This window comes from Dipteris shenzhenensis, chromosome 18, assembly GCF_047967505.1.
Source record: "Dipteris shenzhenensis isolate YYH24624 ecotype China chromosome 18, Dip_SZ_1.0, whole genome shotgun sequence".
NCBI classification, from domain to species: Eukaryota; Viridiplantae; Streptophyta; class Polypodiopsida; order Gleicheniales; family Dipteridaceae; genus Dipteris; species Dipteris shenzhenensis.
Window position 1 is genome coordinate 22,316,264 of NC_141613.1, and position 15,011 is coordinate 22,331,274.

Genomic DNA, 15,011 nt, shown 5'->3' on the forward strand with positions numbered 1-15,011 from the left:
TTCCAAGGAGAAAATCCCTGTGCAACCTGGTGCCATGGAACCGGAAGAAGAAGAGGAGCATGACAGTGATACTCTCTCATCTTCAGTGTCTGAGTCCATGGAAGAATCAGACGGGGGGGAGGAATTCTCAGAAGAGGAAGTTTACATGATGGGGGTGTCTCCGACCCTGCCACCTGCAGAAAAGATAACAGCTAGTCCTCAACAGCTCGAATCAATGCTTTCTCCAGACCTCACTCCAGGTGAGAAAGATGAGTTTCTTGAAATGTTCAAAGATTTCCCTGACCTCTTTGCAACTAGCTACCACCACCTTCGCCATGTGACTGCCATAGAGCACAAGATAGAGATGAAGCCTGATGCAAAGCCTGTGGCTCAGAAGTATCGGAGATTAGGGCCCCTACAGACCGACGCTTTGCGATCAGAGTTGCAGAAGCTTGTAGAGGCTGGGTTTATTGTTCCAGTTCACAATACTGAATGGGTTTCACCAGTGGTAGTCATCCCAAAGAAAAACAACAAGTGGCGGGTCTGCATCGACTATAAGAAGCTCAATGCTGCCACCAAGAGGGATCATCATCCGCTACCCTTTCAAGACCTCATTCTTGAGAAGGTAAGTGGACATGAGATGTATACTTTCTGTGATGGTTACTCTGGGTTTTATCAAATCAGAATTGCCGAGGAAGATGTGCTTAAAACCACATTTGCCACACCCTGGGGGACATTTGCATTCAAAGTAATGCCATTTGGCCTCACCAATGCTCCTGCCACCTTTCAAAGATTCATGCAGATGGTGTTTGCTCCTTATTTGGGGGATTTCTTGGAGGTGTTTTTAGATGATTTCTGTATATTCTCATCACGTAAGGAGCACATCATGAAGGTTAGATTGGCCTTCCAAAGGGTCAATGATGCAAATGGCAGTCTCAACCCTGAGAAATGCACCATTGGAGCCACTCAAGGGAGGTTATTGGGACATGTTGTCTCATCCGAGGGCATCAAGCCTGACCCTGAGAAGGTAGAAGCCATCCTCAAGCTCTCCCCACCTACAACCAAACGTCAGGTACGCTCATTTGTCAATCTAGCAGGATACTATCGCCGCTTCATTGATCCATATGCTACTTTGACACGACCCATGACTATGCTATTAAAAGATGGGGTTGATTTCTCTTGGAATGAGGATTGTGATCATGGGTTTGCACAAATCAAGAATGCTCTGGCTTCAGAACCCATTCTACGCAATCCAGACTGGTCAAAGACCTTCTATATCAATCCTGGGTTTGGAGAGCACACTCTGGCAGGTATTCTTCTCCAGCAAGGGGAGGATCGGTTCATGTATCCCGTTCGATTTGCTTCTCGACAATTGCTCGACACTGAGCGACGCTATTCAGAGGCCGACAAGCATGCCTTGTCTTTGGTGTTTTGCATTGAGAAATTTAAGCATTATGTGGCTGGACGGTCCTTCTTTATACTCACTGACACTGGTCTTGCAAAGCAGGTTCTTCAATCACCAAATCCCATGGGCCGGTTGGCCAAATGGTTGGCAGTTCTACAAGAATATGATTTTTCTTTCAAAATTGTAAAAGGGGGTTGTTCCAACTTGAAGAATGCTTTGATTGATTTAGAGGAGTGCCTTGATGTAACCCTGGTAGCAGCCATAGAAGTTGGGGATCCTTGGTATGGTGGTATATATAAGTTTTTGACCGCTTTCTCCTTTCCTTCAGAAAGTACAAGCTATGAGAGAAAGAAGATCCGCAGAGATAGTAGGCGCTACACCCTCCTTGATGGGGTGTTGTACCGTCAAGGCATGGATGGGGTACTCAGACGGGCCATTGATGCAGATGAAGTGCCTAAGGTATTGAAGCATTATCATGATGGGTTTTGTGGAGGCCACTATGCCAGTGACTATACAGCTAAGAAGATTTTACATGCTGGATACTATTGGCCGACATTGTCCAAGGATGTCACTTTGTATTGCAAAACCTGTGAACCATGTCAATTCTTCGGTAGGAAGGATTTGCGTCCCGGGCAACATCACCCAGTGATGTCCATCCATCCATTTCAGAAGTGGGGAATAGATTTTGTCGGGCCCTTGCCCATGACTGCCCGCAAAAAGAAGTATCTTTTGGTAGCCACTCAGTATGTCACTAAGTGGGCTGAAGCTATCGCTCTCTCTGCTGCAAATGGCAAGGCAGTTTCAAGTTTCATATTTGAACGTATCTGCACAAGGTTTGGGACACCCATGGAGATAGTCTCTGACCATGGGAGTCCATTCTTAAATGAAGCAGTGGAGTTACTCATGGATCGCATGGGCATTGATCCTCACACTTCTAGCATCTATTATCCAGCATCCATGGGTCAAACAGAGCAGACCAATGGCCTCCTCTGTAAAACCATAGGAAAAATGGCCGCAGGGAATAGGAGCCAATGGGATCAGAAGGTCACTGAAGCAGTGTGGGCTTACAACATCACTCATAAAACATCTACAGGTCACACCCCTTTTGAGTTGGTGTATGGTACTGAGGCAGTTTTACCACTTGAGATAGAGATTCCGGCCTTGAGATTGGCGCAAGAACAGAGGATGATAGAAGATGAACAAGTAGAGGCCAGATTGGTACAACTTGAGAAGTTAGATGAGACCCGACGCCTTGCACTACATCAAACAGAGATCCAAAAGAATCGACAAAAGGCCTGATTGGATGCTAAGATTCGCAAGGGATGGATAAGACACTTTGCTGAGGGGGATGTTGTGCTATGCTTTGATAACAGATTGGACCACCAAATGGATAAGAAGTTTCTGCCACTGTGGGCTGGTCCATACAAAGTCATCAAAGAACGTAGCAATGGGTCTGTACAAGTTCAGAAGCTGCATGAACCATATGGCAAGAAGGTGATCAACAAACGCTACCTCAAGCCTTTCTTTGTGCGTGATGGTCCCAGGCATGGAAATGCGGTGCATTCCCTGCCTGGGGGGGGGAACTGTTATGGATAAAATTATCTAAGGAAAAAGGCATTAATATGTATGTGTGTTTGTATATGTGGCAATAGTATAATCAAATATGGTGTGCATAGGGCCCAAGGTTGAGGTGGCAGAGCATGACCATGTGCCACCCTTCCATGTAAGAGGACCCATAAGGTGTGTTGTACATAATCCATAATAGTAACATTATAAAATGCAAGGTGGCATGGCTCCTCCATGTGCCACCCCTCCACCTAGGATGCAATAATTGAGATATAGCTCAAAGTCCATGGGAGAAGCAATATAAAATGGGTGGAGATGGCTATTATATTGAGTTATTCCCTCCATATGGGATAGGCCCATGTGGGGGAGGTAAAAGGACAAAGAGAGCTAGTTAAATAATGGGGAAAGTAGGATGAGGTGGCAAGATTCCTTGTGCCAACCCTCCACTTGTCCTCCTAGAGGTTTGAACCTATTATAAAATTGGAAAGAGGCCAAGGGAGTATCATAAACTTGAGATATGGGGCTTGATTTATGTGGAAAATTGAGGCAAAGGGTTGTCGCATACAATTGCGAGTGCGTACCCACCTAGCCCACATGGAAGACTTTTCCACACACACCATGCATGTGGGAGGATACATTAATGTGGAGAGACCCCCTCTTTTGGCTATAAAAGGAAGGGGCAATTCCTTAATGGGACACGCTCATTCTTGTAAAGCCACCTAGCTAGTATTTTGATATTTCCCTCTCATCCCTCCTTTCCAATAAAGTATGGTTCACTTCCCTTGATGTCTACATCTCAACATTCCTCTTCCTATCATGTACTTACTTCTCTTCCCACTCTCCCTTTCCCCTTGTGTCATAGTCTCCCTTTTCCTTCCCTCCACTTCTAATTCCTTATTCACCCCTATGACATCCCTTCACCCTCGTGATCTCCTTTTCTCTATGGCCTTTGAGCGTCGCCATACTTAGTCTCTAGCCTTTGGTCTCGGTTTCTTTTCCGGATAAAAGTAAGCGTTAAATTTATTATGACATCACAAAGCAAACGCACGCCTTAAAATAAGATATTGCAACTACAATTATTATAGAATTATAGAAAGTTTTACTATTCAAGAGAGAAAATCATCCCAAGAAAGGAAAGATCCATACATATGGACATACAGTAAAGTCATGGAAAAAAAAGAACCGACATCATTCAAAGAAGTACTACAATGCATGAATAGTTATGAAAACTCAACACAAATTTGACGAAGAAAGAAAAAGGCTCTTAAGCTCAATTCAAAAAAATAAACGTTAGATAGGTTGCCAAAGGTTATGCTCAAGAATATGAAACTGATTGTGAAGAGACTTATGCAACAATTGTAAATTGACAACCATTCAAATACTTATTGCCAAGGTATCTCATTTTGATAGAAGGTAATTTGGATTTAAAAATCCATCACACAACCTACAAAATATGTTTTAAAGGACATGAAAAAAAGGTATTCGCATTGTTAGGCAACACAAGCATGGAATGCAAAAATCTGGAATTATTCATCAATATGGGTTCTCAATCATATGGACAATCCACATCTATCACTTTCAAATTTAAGAGTTAAGATAGGACACATGGAAAGTCAGCCCAAGAAATGATACAATATGGATAAAGACTTGCAAATATGTCATGTATATTTAACGTCTTACTTCACTCAACCATGTATAGCTGAACTTACTACTTCACTAAACCATACGAATGTGACTCTATTGGAAACTTGCAAATATGGCATGTATAGCTGAACTTCTTACTTCACTCAACCATGTGAACTCTATTGGAACTCTATTGGCGCAGCAATTATGCATCAAGCAATACCATACAAGGACTTAACGGCGAAGATAGTATATGAGGAAAGTGACCTGATAGGAAAAGGTACATCATTTACGTCTTTTCCAGAACATGGATGAAGATTTGCAAATATGGCATGTATAGCTGTACTTCACCTTTGGACATAAATTATATTTGCAGGCGTATTACGTAAGACTCCAGGGATTTCCACATTGACTTGATTTCCAAAGGGCCAAGAGTGTAGGGAAATCAAACATGAAAACCTTGTGAGCTTCATAGTCAACTTGACTTGATTCCCAAAGGGCCAAGAGTATATGGGAAATCAAAGATGAAAACCTTGTGAGCTATAGTCAACTTTACCTCTAAACAGTACACTTAAGATGGAGATACAAACATTGGCAACTAATTCCATTAACTGACCATTCTATTAATCTGTGTTTTTTTACAGTCTCGTCAATTTTGATTATTCTCATACTATGAGTAAGATTCTGAATCTCCTTGAAGCAAATGACCCTGCAAACAGTTCTACCATTTTGCATACTCAACATACCACTTCATTTACATTTTCAAAGCTTGCGACAGCGATCTGAACATTGGGATAGAATTTGCTCCTATCTCAATGGAGGTGGGGGTGCTTGTAAAATTCCTCTTCCTTCTCCTTTGTAGGGCCCCCGATTCAACTCTGGGATTATTTGAGGTGGCATTCCTTGCCACCCCCGACCTCCAGACTGAGAAATTACAGTCCTTGGAGGCATGCCTGGCTCCGACATTTCCTTTGTTAGCCCTGGGCGTACGGCTTCACCAACAGATAGGGGTGGCATTGGATGAAGAGGGACCTGTGGGGTTTCCTGTTGCAAAAGCATTGGTGGACACCATTCTGGCATGTCATCATCATCATCCCACAAGTTGCTTGGCTGCATGGTGCTCCTGTGTCTAGGACCAGGAGCAGATATTTGTGGAACACTAGGTGGCCTTATCATAAAGGATCCATCTCCAGATATCTGAGGCCTTGGAGGGAAAAAGGTCAAAGGCTGTACTGGTGGTGGCACTGGGGGTGGGCGGGGCCTTAGTGCATGAAACTGAACGTGTTGAAACACCGGAGGTAGTTGCTGTGACGAGTTGATTTGCTCTAAAGATCCATGTACTTGAGAAAGAATTGGCCTCGACGAAGAGAAAGAAGAAGAATGACCCGAAGGATTAAGCTGTCCAAGAGGACCTGACCGGAAAGGCTGGGAAGAGAACGCAACAGCTCCTTGTGGAATTGCAGGCATTTGAGGAACAGCTAAACCCTGTGGAAAAGAAGACACCTGCATGCCCAATGATGGAGGCAAAGAAGATGCAGTTCCTCTTGGAGCTTCTGGAGGTTTTATGTTAGAGCCGGGCAGCATTGGCAACGTACTCTCAGCTGCAAAGTCAAATTCAGGGAGATCATCATCATCATCTGGCGCTGTTGAAAGACTGATGCCAGATTTAACTGTGGCCATTGCTTTCGGCCCAAATCCTGGGGGTAGGTCATCAGAATTATCCTCTTCCTTACTGATATCCTTCTGCAACCACTCCATTGGTGGCTTTAACTTGCCTGATCTGGGATCTTGGGGAGTTTGGGTGGACCGTGCAAGAGTCATATCAGAGCCAGGGGGCTTGGGTGTCATGAATTGCAAACTACTTGGTGTGCTTTTATTCGTGGCAGAAAGCATGTCTTGAGCTTTAATATTTGAAACAGAAACGCTACTTTGTGCAATTGCAAAAGATTCTGTCACTTTTTGATGTTCAACGTCTGTTTTCATGGGCATAAAATTAGATGAGTTAGGCAATGGAAGAGAGACCGCCTTGGAGGATGCAGCTGCACTTCCAGCCCACTGACCTTCATCGGGACGAGTAGGCGAATGCAACTGTCCAGACAAAGCATGCCTATTTGCATTGAAGTAGTGACTAGATGTTTTTGGTGTTGCATTGGTTGGCATCATGCTCCTACGACATACAACACAACCTACTAAAATTCCCTCTTCCTGTGCCAAAATCTGATTTGCACTGAGGTAGCCATGCTCAACCAACAGTTTCAAGGAGCTACCCCCACCGGGAAACAGGTACAGCTCAAAGCCTGGAGCAGGTTCAGCATAGCCTACTCTCTCTCCTTTCTGATATTGACTGGCAGCCTGCAGCAAAACACAAATCTCCAATTAGCACAAAACCTCATCCAACCTCCAACAACTAAAGAAGGTAGCACATCTGTTTAATTCTCTTACCTCTTTCATTGCGTTCACTGAGGTCGCATTCTCTGCTTGTCCATCAACACGGCACGCAATGATCTGAGACAGCCCACAAAGTGATTTCAACAAACAGATGCCAGTGCTGTACAATGATGAGCACAGCTACCACCATCAATATGACACCTTTAATCTTAGACAGCCACGAGTGCAGATGCAAGGGTTGTCTCACTGGATCCTTTGTATACTTGGTTCTCAAGACTGATTCACCTCTACAAGACCTAACCAAAAATAATAATTCTTTCACACCTTCCCTTTGTTTCTTCTTTTGCTTCCTCAAAGTATTGTAAAGTCATCATATTTAAATACCCATAAGGCTCATGAGAATCAGTACGTGTTTATATTGTAGTGCATGGGGGTTCTTTCTTTCCAGATTCCTTAAAAAACCCTCTTTTTGCATGAGCACCTAATGTTGAATCTTTTATTACCTCTATGAATAACAGGTGTCGTTAATATGTTCCCTTATTGTTAAATCTCAATACACATGCCCACTACTACATATATGTGTATATATATGCCGGTTCCAACTGCAACTACTGTGAGAACTAATCTTATGAAGTTAAACGGCTGCTTCCCTGGACGAGGTTGCACCAAGCTGAAGGGCCCCTGCTACTGCCCCATTTCCATCTCCTTTGTCCTTCGGTCTGTTGTAGGAGCAGCTGCTGAAAGCTATAGCTTTCATCCTTTTTGTTTATTGCCAAGTTATTAAGCGCCACCCTTGTGCTTCTAAGTCTTCACTTTCCTTATCCTGGTATGGTCCCACCAGTTGGCTTGGTTAAGTTTCTCCTCTTTCGAATAACAACCTGTGCGACAGTAGTTTACTAGCTGTGCTACATGAGCTGAAAAAGTCGTGGGTGTCATGGTTACCCAGCTATCAGGTTGAGGTTCACCCTCCATATTTGGGTTAAGCAATGCTCCCAAGTGGATCTAGCTGAAAATCATGTCCTTTTTATTTCCACTTGAGGTCAGTTGGCTTTGAAAGCCTCCCCCATGGATTATTTACCATAGGGTTGCTGGTGTAAGCCATATGCCCTGATTTATTTATTTTTTTAAAGCACTATGTTGTCATTTCTCCTTGAAAAGGTTGAGCAGCTAGCAGCTGCTTTTAAAGATGTCAATTTCACATTGTAAACAGACAAAAGGTTTTCTGCGATTGTTATTGGAGTACCCCCTCCCACCGCCAAAGACCCATTAAAGGCGCTTAACAGATCCCCAAGCCCTCTCAATTGATTGTCACCATGCTGGCACATATTTTCATGATGGCCTATCTGGCAATCTGCCTTCCACAATGCACATCTCTGTGCAGTGGCATGAGTGTAGTCATCGTGAAGCATGCAGCCTCGTAAATGCTGCCCATGATTACTAATAGATACACCTCTGTTAGTGCACACATCCTCGTAGATGCTGCCCATGCGCAGTTCACACATCCATGGAGCAGCAGAGATTTACCGCAATTTCAGAGTTGGAATGAGTTCTCAGCTAGGATATACTGAATTCATGTCCACACATCTCAATTGATCTCATGCCTCTGTAGGCTTCAAGTATGGCTTTGCGCAAGGCACAATGTGCACTGTGTGCAAACAAACCTGTATAAAGCATATGCATAACACTTCAAAATGACTTCGATATTCTTTCATACCCCAATAGTCCTCGTAACTCCTTTATCAATGACATCCCATGGACTCACTCAGCACCCAAGAGTGGGTGTGAAGAGACCAATGGTCTTACACAAGCACATGCACTGCACACTCGCACACAATCAGCATACATTTATACATAGCTGCACTTGGCTTCTTTTAGGCCCCAGAGATAAATGGCACAGTTGCTCATGATGGCTGGCATTAAAGGCAAAACCATTAACTTTCCATAGTCCCCAGAGATAAACGTAGTCTTCAATTAGGGTCAATAAGTGCTCATATTTCAGATCTTTGTCTCATAGGGCATTTTGGCCTTTTGTAGACAATGAATGGAGCTGACATTACTCTTCTGGTCTACTACAGCTTCGTAATCTGGCATTAAGTAGACACTCACAGAAGCTCCACGATGCCTTGAGAAGAGTATAAAATTAGACAACACCCATGCAGCCCCAAATTTTACAAGTTGAGCTTGATTTGTGAAATGTGCCATTTGTCTACAGATTCATTTAATTCTCTTCTATCAAAGCTCTTTAAGGAGCCTCTCAAACAAATTTAAGTATAAAAGATCAATGACAAAATTGTACGGATAGCAAATTTGTGATTATAACATGACCCTCTACTAACATCTCATTTAAGCATGCCAACAAAGGAGTGTAGTATGTGTTGATCACATGTGGCAAACCTTCAAATGGCTCAAATGTTATATGATTACTGTCAATGGTGTCATACATAGGGATGTAGACACTGCAGTATTCTAGTTTGGAAACTAGCGGTGAGCCATGTAAAATTGTATGAGCTGAGGCAATGGATGTGAGAAGGAATAATGAAGCTGGGATAATTGTATGAGCAGAGACAATGGCTGTGAGCAGGTGTTCTCTGTTGGTTACTATTCAACCACACTTATCAGCCTGCACAAGAGTTTTTTTGCTCACTATTGAATGCTCAAAGTTGATTGTGCTCTCTCTATGTATTGTCTGTTTTCTTATATTCAGAATTTTGTTATTATTACATGCACTGGAGTTAGCCTTCATTGGAACCGTCATAAGTGACGATTGGTGAAGTTGGTGATATATCCCATCAGCTTCCTCCTCCATATGGTGTGCACGTAGTTGTTTTACATGCCAACATCTTCAAGGTTAAGAAGTCAAACGAAAAGGTAGTGACAGTTGTGAACAGGTGCCCATGCAAGTTGTAGAAATGTCATCACCATTAACTCATTTTTCAAATCAATGTTCATTGAGCTCTCTTGCACCTGGGATTCATTAAAGGAACTCAAAATAACAAGTTAAATCTGGTCTTTAAAGTTCTCTCTTTCAACAAATATCTGATATCATCTGCTATCGTCTCATAGCTCGAGTGCAAGCATCAAATTATTCTTTTTAACGACAATGTCACCCTAAGCCCATCCGCGCCCAAAATCGACCTGAAGTTGACAAGAATTGGCATACTTGAAACACATATAAAGGAACATCATATTTTCAAGCTCTACGTTTAATTGGAAATCTATAAATCTTTCAATTTGCCAGTGCCAGTTCAAATTTAGCACCCTTTTCCTTGTTAATACTTTTGCATCTGATCACAATAAAACATTTTGATCACGCGTTAAATTTCTTAAGCTGGTTTTTTATGTTTTTTTAAGGTGATCTTCATGATAGAGCCCTTAATCAATGTGGTTGCACTTGTTCCACAAAGCAATCGCACAAGTTGATGGTGCATTATGCACTTATTATTAAGTGCTTTCATAGGTGTGTTTATAGCCTTCCTCATTGAATTCTACTGCGACAAATGTCTCCTCTGTAGAGAATTTAGGGACTCAACAGACCCTCTCTTTTAAGCATGGCTTTTGAGAACCCTCTTTGGAGAGTCTGACAAATGAATTCCTCAAATTTGCTTCTACTTTTGCTACAAATCATAGATTGAGTTGCAAAACCTACTCCGATAGGTTTCACATCTTGTTTAACATCTGCTCTGTGAAATTACAAGTCATTCAACCTGCCAACACTTTAAAAACAAAGCACAGGTCCCCCTCTTCCGTCACCTTTGCAGTATGAAATCCACAAAACCCACGCAAAGATTCACACACCCAATCTGTAGCCCCTCCAAAATTATATTTTCCCCTTTATTTATTCCATATCTATGTTATGAGGTTACTACATTCATCAAACTATCTCTACCCCTTTCTAATGCTACCGTTGCTCCACCTCATCTTCGTTGTTTAAAAAAAACATTGGCCAAATAAACACTTTGTGAATTAGCTGAGAGGAGGCTAAACTATGGTAGACCATGTCCAGCTCCTTCCAAATACCAATGCTGCTACTAACAGCAAAAGAGAATAACCTGAATCAGCTTGGGCATTGAAAAATTGTAAGGCGAATATTCAGAAGCATCAATGAGAAGATTAAATTGACTTATAAAGTAGGGGCCTAGAATACATAAAACAATGGACAAGACAATGGTTTGTACCATAATGGAGCGTGTTCGAGAAAGGCGTAACTCTTGAAGAAACTTATCCAAAGCATCCAGTCTTACTCTCCCCTTGATTTCTATCACCTTTGGCCAGCTTTGCAGTTCCACACCATCACCACTGTGCATAAAAAATGAGACAAAAAATCACTCTCTTACTCCATCTCCTAAAAATCGTGCCAAGATATGCAACTCTCTCTGAAGGAACAGAGCAAATTCACATGACATGGAACTTTTCCCTAAGCAACTACATCAGAAATTTTCCATAAGCAGGCAAAGCCAAACTACAGATTGAACTTTAATAGAATTTTACTGCAAATAAAGATGCAAATTCTGAATAAAAAGCAGATTAACAATAGTTTCTGAAATACCGATAACTCAACCAAGAATAGCCTCATGGCACTATATTGGAAAAACATGGAAGGAAGACAAAGTAAAAGAAGTACATCACTTGCATGCACTTATTATCCAGAGAAGCATCAGCAATCAGGACAGCCATCTAACAAACCCCAAGCCCCATCTACACTTTCGGAAGGATTTGTCCAACTTAGGTAGTCATCAAACGCTGTGGGCCTAAAAACAATGGTTGAAAAATGCTACAGACAAGTACCCTTGTTAGATGCATCCACATATATGTCTGAGGTAGTACCTCTTTATGTGCACTGCAGACAACATCCATACACACACAGAAAGTGTGCAGTAGGTCCAACAAGGATAGCAAATACATAGGTACTTAACAACCATGGCTGGAAGTATGAGATGACCCAGTTAAGAAACTCCTCATGGAATGCACCAGTTTTAAAAATGGTCTTAGACACGGACAAATTGAAACTTCCCTGCTTCTAAAACATATATTTTCCGGATAAAGGAGAACAAATCAATTCTGCAAGAACAGAGTGCAAGACCACCCAAATCAAAATTAATTTAGTGTGAGATCATGCTCATTAGTTGGGTGCACGCTCATTAGTTGAGTTCATTTTGATGAATGCTTATGGTAGTTTCGGATGTGTTCTTTTGATTTTATTTATGCACATGTCAGTAACAATTGGGTGTTAAGCGTTAGTAAACTTTGGTTAAGCTTTCCTCTGCAGGATGAGGTGTAAGACACTAGCCTCTTTATTTAAATATGTATCAGATATGTGCTTGAAGAAAGGAAGTCATCTTCAAATCTATCAAGTGTGATTAAGTTGCTTGCAATTGCAGGTCGGAAATCTCTTTGAAGTAATTCTCATAATGCAATGATGGCATCTCGCATGCCGATCCCAAACTTTGGTGAGGTAAGTATGTTGGATAGGACCAACTAGCCAATCTGAAAGATAAAGATTCGGAGCCATGTAGTTGCACATGCAATATGGGAGGTTACAGAATTGTCATTAAGCTGCCAAGGAGCTACAATAAATTGGTGACAGACCCTGATAGTTGAAGAGATAAAAGTCACCCACATTCAAGGAGCTCAGTCTCGTTGCTCAAGAAGAGGCTTAGTGGAAGCTGCAAGATGGAGCAAGCAACAAGGAGACTGCAAAAGGGAAGGGAAACAAAAAGAAGGATACTTCAAACAATGAGAGCAAGAAAAAGAAGAAGAAATGGCACCTACTTTGATCAAGGTATTCCGTGCTCATGCACCTTGAGCATGCACAAAGGGTAAGATTGTGATCGATGTATGTGGCAGAGGCTTGCATAGCACTCCAGGCTTAGGTGGCACTCTGTTTGGCACCTTATACCTCTATTGAGATATCTGTCTGCTCTCATGAAGAGGCATTCGGAGCCTTCTCCTTGTTGATTGAAGAAGTTAGTGTCATGGACTCTGCAGATCGTGGTGCTATTAGAGACAGCTGACACAGAATTTTCATGGTAGATCATGTGCATGATGCTGGACAGGTAGGTTGGTGATCTAGTTCAAGACCTTGTCCTGATGGACCTGTTGGTGGTGCCCAGGTATCTTAAAGGCTAGCATGTTTGTGCCAAAGATTAGCAATACCACCAGCGCCGTGGTGCTGTGATTGTGCCAGTTGGTTCTGGTTGTTCACGTACAATGCAGAGCAGGACCCAGAGGTATGAAAGATGGGAATTGGACCCGAATGCGATGCCACCTTCAGCATGTTCCTGAGAGCTTCTGAATGGGAGTAAATGGAGCAGTTCTTTCGCTGGGTTGGTGAAAGGGGGTGGTAGCTAGAAGCACCGGTGAGCCCCCATATGATGACCAGGGTAGGAGCTATGGGTCTAGATAGGGTGCAATGTGGGGCACATGATATAGGTGCCACATGGGCAGATCTACTGGGAAGAATGTTCTACATGGTGTGCCATGTGGGCAGCATGCTCATCAGCCACATGGACTGGTCATGGAGTCTGGACCATATGCTTGGCCAAGCAAAGAGGGTTATGCATGGATATGGAAAGCTGTTAAGGGCTGGATCTGGCCCTATAAGAGGGGCAGATCGGTGGCACAAATTGGCCCAGGGCCTAGCAAGCCCACAAAGGGGCCTGAAGAAGGCTTGGAAAGGGTATTTACAGACCCCAGACCAGGTCGCCAGATGGCAGACCTGATCGACCTCTTGTAGGGGCCAGCTGCCTGTGAATACAAAGTCCCTCCTTCCTTTCTCACTACTCAAACCAGCAGCACTATATGCAGACATAATCCAGGGTAAGAGATGAATAGTATGACACGACCGATGAAGGGTAGATAGAGGTTACCGTGGAGGACGCTCAAGCAACTAATTTGGCATTGAAAATTAAGAGCTTTTAACCGTCAAAGAGAGCTTGTTTCACAAGTTTCACAAAAAATGAGAGAAGCAATCCAAAAAAATCAATGCCAAATCTTCCTCCATTGCAGCAGCCATGAGCGGAAGAAAATATAGAATCTAGTAGTGAAGACGTCAAGAACAATATTCAAACTGGCCCTCTTCCCAATCACTTCCGGACGGATACCATGACTTAGTGGGATGTTCTACAATACACTCAATGAGACGACGAGTGAGTATATTTCACATTTTCAAGAGGCTCTTCTCGAAGTGCAAGCTTTCAAGATGGGAAACAACAGAGCAGCCTTTATATTCCATTTAAAAATGATGCAAACATCTAAAACCTGGAGGGCTTGAAGAAGCAACTAATTTGGCATTGAAGATTAAGTAGTTTTAATCTTCAAGAAGAGATTGTTCAAAAAGCCAAGGCCAAACTATTTCATCTTCCTCCATTGAAGCGACCATGAGCTGTCACAACATGTAGAAGAGGAGAAAGGCTACCAGAGAGGAATAATTTCTTCTAGTAGTAGGAGAACAAACTGTACCAAATATGAGAAGCCATAGCTGCAATTGGTATGCTAGCAAATGGCTTGACGATTCAAGAGAACTTCGAAAATTGTATGTAGAGCCATGTCCTCCCATAGAGAAGGCAAAAGACAAGCATCACACCCGCAAATTTAAAAGCATATTGATGGCTCCTGCCCCCCTCCCCTTTTCCTGGCATTCATAAGCTTGACAAAGTACTCCAGTTGGTTGATGGCTCCTCCTCCTCCACCACTTTATGGTTTAAAATGGTTTTTGGAAGAGACCATGAAAGTGTCACGTGGCTATAAGAGTCTCTCCGAATTTGTGCCAAGTATTCTACGAGCAAAGTGATCAATCCACTTGTCTTAGTATGCTCCTCTTCTCACTCCTTTCATGGGAAAAATACTTTCCGAAGCAAAACTAGCTTGCAAATACCCATTAGTTTTCGAACAACTTTCTTTTCTGCTCAGGATATCAGTTTTTGAGCATATCATCAATTGCATCATATTGGGAAAAACGATGCTTACGAGAACTTGCAACAGTCTTGTTGAAGAATGCAAGGGTCTACATAGAAGAAAAATATACTATGTAGAGGCCACCAAAAAGTTTGAA

The 15,011-nt window shown here is 42.5% G+C and overlaps 1 protein-coding gene across 1 annotated transcript in view; it reads right to left on the bottom strand.

Moving 5' to 3' along the window:
• Positions 1-4,803: 4,803 nt before the first annotated feature.
• The window catches only part of LOC147890954 (uncharacterized), a 29,131-nt gene continuing 18,923 nt past the window's right edge, over positions 4,804-15,011 (bottom strand). The window contains exons 3-5 of the mRNA XM_087389101.1: positions 11,137-11,257; positions 7,016-7,078; positions 4,804-6,925 (exon numbers count right to left, since the gene is read on the bottom strand). Coding sequence (XP_087245227.1) covers positions 5,381-6,925; positions 7,016-7,078; positions 11,137-11,257 — 1,729 coding nt within the window. The 3' untranslated portion in view covers positions 4,804-5,380. The remainder of the gene's footprint in view (positions 6,926-7,015; positions 7,079-11,136; positions 11,258-15,011) is intronic.